General features: G+C 53.4%; 1 protein-coding gene across 1 annotated transcript; it reads right to left on the reverse strand.

The window, feature by feature from the left end:
* Positions 1-1,236: 1,236 nt before the first annotated feature.
* On the reverse strand, positions 1,237-3,345 carry LOC123074543 (WRKY transcription factor 22). The gene is made up of 3 exons (XM_044497349.1): positions 2,651-3,345; positions 2,399-2,521; positions 1,237-1,928 (listed from the first exon to the last, which is right to left on the reverse strand). Exons 1-3 carry the CDS (start codon positions 3,214-3,216, stop codon positions 1,502-1,504), a joined length of 1,116 nt encoding a protein of 371 aa, XP_044353284.1. The 5' UTR covers positions 3,217-3,345; the 3' UTR covers positions 1,237-1,501.
* Between the last annotated feature and the right edge of the window lie 3,466 nt (positions 3,346-6,811).

Here is a 6,811-nt window from a genome sequence, read left to right on the forward strand (position 1 = left end):
AGCCAACACGACTACAAAGCAAAAGGGGCCTGTCCTAGGCTAAGCGTCACCGCCGCGTCACTTGACCAACGCCGGTATCCTCCGAAGACAGCAGCAGCTCCAACTAAGACTTTCTTTATCAACGCACAATCCACCCTTGAAGCAGAGTGCAGGCAGATGACGGAACTCGGTCGGTCCCAGAAAAAGCTTCGTCTTGGACTTATCAGCGATGGCGTACATTGCGTGTGGAGCTTCACCAAAAACAACGGCGAGCACCGGAGGAGCGCCACATAGAACCTCCAAGCAGTGTCTCAAAAACGTGATGCTCCCAACAGAGGAACGACGTTGGAGACGCCGTCATCACGCCGATCCAACCGGACCTAGGCTTTCGCCCGGAGACACTACCAACCAAGCCCGAGGAAGATGCCGACACACCTTGGTGGCGCCTCCAAGGGGGAAAATGACACCCTCAGGCGCCATCGGCACCGGCTCTTGTTGTGCAGGACTTTCGTCTGTATCGTCGCACACCTCCGCTCAAGCCCTACGGAGCTCGTCCATGTCGTCTCACACCGCCGCCGCAGCACCTTGTTGTTGAAGCCATGAAGGCATGGTCCACCTCCCCACGGCGAGCATGCAGAGGCCAGATCGGGCCCCGCATCCCGCATCTACCACGGCTGGAGCCTCCCTGCTCCAGCAAGCGCAGCCCTCCCAGATCCAGCGCGGCCCATCAGTGCCCTCGACGCCCTCCACTCGCCGCCCAGTGCAGTGCCGACGCCGCCCTTTGCGGCGCCCACCTCCGCGCCAGGCCAGGAGCAGCACGGGGCGGAACTCGGGCCCTCGTGGCGGCAGCGCGCCAGATCCGCGCCACTACCACCGCCGGACCGCTGCCCAGCCCTACGCCGGCCAGATCCGCACCGGCCCTCCTCCCCGCGCCCTCCTCCTCCTTTACAGCGACCCTTCTCGGCGCCCTCTTCCTCCACCTCGCCATCTCCCGGGCGCCGCATCAGATCCGCTCGCATGGACTATAATGACAGGCGCTAGGACTCACTTCCTGGCTGCGTCGATGCCAGGGCTGCCATCGGGCGCTTAGTTTTTTTTTTACTTTCTTCTGAGCTGTTTAACGAGCGCTGCCTTTTTTTCTACCGAGAAAACCATTGCATTAGCGCTCGACCAGGCGCCCATGCGTTGAGGAGGCAACCGCCGAGAGGTATCACGCACATCCAACGACCAGGTGCCAAGCACTTGTTGGCTCGGTGTGGTCAAGGCTTTGATGAACTATAATTACATGTATACAAGACTCAATACTATTGTACTAGTAGTTAGTAGGCAGCCGTTGACTGGAGCTACATAAGAAATCTTCATCATTTTGTTGAGAGGGATCAAGCACAAAACACACATCAAACGCATATACATGGCTTCTTGCCTGCTGCGTGACCCCTCCTTCGCAAATAGGTGAACAAAGGGGCAAAAAAGTTGTCAATCGGTGGTGCCTATAGGTTATAGCTACAAATTTCCTCTCCAGCTATAGCGAGAGCCGTCGTCCCAGGGCGTCGTCCTCGTCGAAGACATGATCCAGATCGCCATCCACGGGCGCCAACAACTCGTCCAGGTCCAGCTCCGTCGGCCAGAACTCGCCGCCGTCATCCCCCGCCGCGTCCTCAGTGGCGCCGTCCACAGCCATGGACGACGTCTCGTTGCTTTCGTCGTCGCACCTCACCGCCTCGTGGGCATCGCCGTGGCTCTTGGGCGACGTCGTGGTCGTCGGCGCGTGGCCCTCGGCAGGGGTGGTCTTGTGGCGGGTGGTGCCGGCGAGCGCGTTGATCTGCGTCGGCACCGGGTGGCAGTGGTCGGCCATGTAGGTGATGACGAGCACACCGGGCTTGGCCGGGCTGCGCTCCACCAGTTTCCGGGCCATGCACCCCTTCATGCTGCTACACTTGTAGTATCCCCTGTCACCACAAAGCTAACAAAGTTTAGGAGTATGCAGACCAGGACTAGCGGTGCTTCTACTACTAGTAATTAAGACAGGTACTGGTACGGAGGAGTACTTGAGTGCCTTCCGGAGCATGCGTGTTGTACTGCAAAAGTACATGTGGTGTGTGGTTGGCCAAAACTTGATGCCAAATTGGCAAGGTGCGCGGCTAAAATCTACTCCTAGCAAGTTCTAAGCACCAGGTCATATCTCATATGTACTACTACTATACTGTTCGTAATTAGGAGTATATCCAAATGACCAAAGGTTTGATGAAATCAGTGTAAATCTTCATCGTATGAGAAATCAGTTATTGCGAATGTATTAACAGAAAGTAGTAGCGGTAGTGACTGGACTCGAGGCTGTGCACCGGGTAGCTAGTGCATCGACGAGACGACAGTAACGCGTGGAAACGGGCCGGTGGAAGTGGTTATAGTAGTTAATTACCGGGGATAAGGCGAGCCTTTGATGGGCTTTTGACCGTACTTTCGCCATGCCCAAAGGTCGGAGGAGACGCCGCCGTCGGCCACCGGCACCTCGCACACCACCTTCTTCAGCTGGCTCTTCTTGCTGCTCACCATCACCACCACCACCAAACAAAATCACAATCAGCAGGCTGCAAGCTTCTCCGATCCAAATCGCGCTGCATAAGCGATCGGGCCGGGTGCACAAATCAACTTGGTAGGAGCATATACGTACCTTCTTTTCGGGCGTGGGGTGCTGCTTCGTATGCCGGGCTTCCGGCCAGGCGGCACCCGCGGCCGCACGCCGGACGTGGACGCCGCCGCGGGGAAAGAGATCATCATCTCGTGGCGGTCATCCACCGCCGCCCACGACTGCGACGACGGCGCCGACAGCAAGAAGGGCTTGTGATCCAAGTCCAGGTACTCCAGGCCGTACAGCGACGACGCGTCCTTGGCCGCCGCTGCTGGCCGGGCCACGTCGCGCGGCTCCCGCTTGACCGTCGTCTCCGCCACCGGCGCCGCGGCGGTCCCCGGAGGAGGACCGGCGCGGTCCTGGGGGTGGCGGGAGGAGAAGGTGGCGCAGCTCCTGACGACGGCCTGCAGGTCCCAGTCGTTGAGGTGCTCCATGCGCAGAAGCAGGCCGCACATGAACGGCGACCAGGGATTTGAGCTTGGAGAGCTTTGACGAAGTGAGCTAGGTAGGACGGACGCGTGGTGGTGGCCGGCGCGGGATGGGGTTGACTTTTGGCACTGGCAGGCCGGTCCGGGGAAGCGCAAATATATACGCGTACGCCTGTACATACTACTCCAGACGCGTACCCTGGAGTGGCACGAGGAGGATGACTCGATCCCTGTAAAGTCAAAGGCAAGTGGTGGGCACGGCGCGCGCTTCGCAGCAGCGCAGGGGATAAGAGAGAAGATCGCGTCCGGATTTGAAATGATCAGCCACTCCGCATTGTATTGTATACTGGGGCGGGGCTCTATGCTACGCACTTGTCAAAAGGGCCTTGGCTTCTCCTCCCTATTGTTTTCTTTGACTTTGCTCCAAATGTCAAAAGGGAGAGAGGAGGTAGTACAAGAAAAAGGGTGGAATCTTTGGATGGAACTCTGTGGCGTCATTAAAGGGGCCGCAGGGGAATATGGAAGCCGCGAATTAACTTTGCGCTTGCTTGACTCTTTATGCCGATCCTATATTATTGGCTGCGCTTGACCAGCCACTTGGGCGCGTCAGGCGTCGGTTATTCTGGATCTGACCTTGTGTAAATGTCAAAGGGCAGAGAGAGAGAGAGAGCCGTGGCACAAAATCTCGGCCATATGCGTCAGATCTCTGAACCCGTCCGGGGTATCGCGTGGGGCTCCAATCGGCGCGGGGATAAGTGGCAAAGCGACGGTGGAGTGGAGGAGGGTCTTTTGGCCACGACAAGGACGCGAGAGGGATCGGCCCTCCCTCGGGAAGCCGGTGGTCGTGCTCGCCGCGCTCCACCGCTGTTGCCGCCGCGCGCTGCTCTCTCTAGTGTAGTTGCCTACTTACTGGTCTAGCCTAGTGCGCGCACGCGGGGGCCCGGGCTGCACGCGCCGCGCTCCGCTCCGCTCGGCCCCATTAATTTTTGGGACGGACGCCCACGCGCAAATTTTGCATCACGAGAGCGATGGACAATTGGAAGATATGGATAACTAAGTGTGCCTGCCCGCCTTGCGTTGAATGACAGGTACGGTTCGGTCGGTCCACGTTATCGATGGCTGGCCGATCGCCACTACTGCGGCTGTTAGGTTTGGTTTGGGTGTCCAGTCAGTCATCCCCTCGTCGTGCGTGCTTCCCGTTGAGGGCCGAGTGGCTCGTGATCTCGGTCGTCCGGTTGCCGGTTGCAATCACCCGTCTGCTCATCCCGATCCCTCCCGGTAAGCTGGAAGGAACATAAAGCATGCGCGTGGCCATGCATACAAAAACTTCTGCCCGCCGTCCTCTTAATTATTACTACCACCATCCGTGAAGCTTCTGTGATCGCCAGCTAGCCTGCCTGCATGGCACGTCTAGACATCGAGACGTATAAAAACTTGGAGTAAGTACGACAGGATTAGCACAAGGATGTTTCTTCCTCCATCCCCTTTATGCGCGCACTGGGACTCGCTTGCTAAAAGGAGTAGCAGCCAGCCGATTGCACTGTTTCACGACGAGAAGAATCGTTACTCAAAGTGGGCGGGCTCGTTCGTAGCCGGCGACGCCGACGGCTCTTTCTGTCTCTCTGGCTGTCTTTGCACCAAGTGAAATGGTCCATCCATCCCTTTTCTGCGTTGCAATCCTGCAACTTGGCCTAGATGCGACTTCCTTTCTTTAGCGACGGGAATGACCGATCCACGAGCTAGCCGCTGCTGAACGTTCGAGAGCATTTCGGGAGCAGCGACTGATCAAGGGAGCCAAGGGGCCTCCGTTGACTTGCCCGGTCCGCCGGTTGCCCGCGGCGACGCGTTACCTCGCACAACGCAGACCCCTCCAGACACATGGCCGGAGCAGACAACTCTTCTCTCGGGAATCTGCGTGTCATTAATGTCAGCTAAGCTGCTGGAATGGCAAGCTTATGTCATACAAAGGCCGACTAATTCTCATTAATTCGGTACTCACGAGTATGCCTACGTTTCTCTTGTTATTTTTTGAGGTACCAGTTGGAGTTTGAAAAAGGCTAGATTTCTATCGATCGCGGTTCTTTTGGCAGAGCGATGATTTAAAAACGAAAATACAGACTCGCTAAATGAGATATCATTTGTAGACCGAAAGAACAAGGGGGGCTCGGCATTGAAAATTTAGAGGTGAAGAACAGATGTCTACTCAGCAAGTGGCTGTATAAGCTATCTGTATAGACGGATGCCACGTGGGCCCAGATTCTGCGGAATAAATACCTTCAATCCAAAACACTATCCCAGGTGACGGTAAGGCTGACTGATTCGCCTTTTTGGAAATGACTGATGAGAGTGAAATCAGTTTTTTTAATAAGACAAAATTTGTAGTTGGAAATGGTACTACCACGAGATTTTGGGAGGATACATGGCTAGGGGAGACGCCCCCTACACTCCAATATCCTTCTCTATATAATATTGCTCAGCAAAGAGACGCTTACGTTGCAACAGTATTACAGTCCAATCCTCTTAATATTCAATTGAGGAGGATGCTAGCGGGAAACCGCTGGGAAGCTTGCATCCATCTTGTGAGAAGATTGATGGATGTTCACCTATCTCAACAGCCCGATCAGTTGCGCCGGAAACTAACAAAGAATGGAGAGTTTTCGGTTAAATCCATGTATTCGGATGTCATCAACTCTAGCTCTATTCCTCGTTCGAAACATGTTTGGAAAGTCAAAGTGCCTTTAAAAATCAAAGTGTTTATGTAGTTTGTCCATAAACAAGTCATTCTAACTAAGGACAATTTGGCAAAACACAACTGGACAGGATCTACAAGATGTAGTTTCTGAAGGAAATATGCCCTAGAGGCAATAATAAAGTTGTTATTTTATATTTCCTTATATCACGATAAATGTTTATTATTCATCCTAGAATTGTATTAACCGAAAACTTGATACATGTGTGGATACATAGACAAAACACAGTGACCCTAGTAAGCCTGTACTAGACTAGCTCGTTAATCAAAGATGGTTAAGTTTCCTAACCATAGACATGTATTGTCATTTGACGAATGGGTTCACATCATTAGGAGAATGATGTGATGGAAAAGACCCATCCGTTAGCTTATCGTAATGATCGTTAAGTTTTATTGCTATTGCTTTCTTCATGACTTGTACATATTCCTTTGACTATGAGATTATGCAACTTCCGGATACCGGAGGAATAACTTGTGTGCTATCAAACGTCACAACGTAACTGGGTGATTATAAAGATGCTCTATGGGTATCTCCGAAGGTATTTGTTGGGTTGGCATAGATCGAGATTAAGATTTGTCACTCCGAGTATCGGAGAGGTATCTCTGGGCCCTCTCGGTAATGCACATCATAATAAGCCTTGCAAGCAATATAACTAATGAGTTAGTTACGAAATGATGCATTACGGAACGAGTAAAGAGACTTGCCGGTAACGAGATTGAACTAGGTATGAGGATACCGACGATCGAATCTCGGGCAAGTAACATACCGATGACAAAGGGAATGACGTATGTTGTTATTGCGGTTTGACCGATAAGATCTTCGTAGAATGTGTAGGAACCAATATGAGCATCTAGGTTCCGCTGTTGGTTATTGATCGGAGATATGTCTCGGTCATGTCTACATAGTTCTCGAACCCGTAGGGTCCGCACGCTTAACGTTCGATGAAGATTTGTATTATGAGTTATGTGATTTGATGACCGAAGTTTGTTCGGAGTCCCGGATGAGATCACGGACATGACCAGGAG

The sequence above is a fragment of the Triticum aestivum genome, chromosome 3D (genome assembly GCF_018294505.1).
Source record: "Triticum aestivum cultivar Chinese Spring chromosome 3D, IWGSC CS RefSeq v2.1, whole genome shotgun sequence".
Taxonomy (NCBI): Eukaryota; Viridiplantae; Streptophyta; class Magnoliopsida; order Poales; family Poaceae; genus Triticum; species Triticum aestivum.

Coding starts and splice junctions, on each gene's coding strand:
- LOC123074543 (XM_044497349.1), bottom strand. CDS start 3,216: ATGTACAGGCGTACGCGTATATATTTGCGCTTCCCCGGACCGGCCTGC. Junction 2,522..2,650: donor ACCCCACGCCCGAAAAGAAG/GTACGTATATGC, acceptor GATGGTGAGCAG/CAAGAAGAGCCAGCTGAAGA. Junction 1,929..2,398: donor AAAGGCTCGCCTTATCCCCG/GTAATTAACTAC, acceptor TTGTGGTGACAG/GGGATACTACAAGTGTAGCA.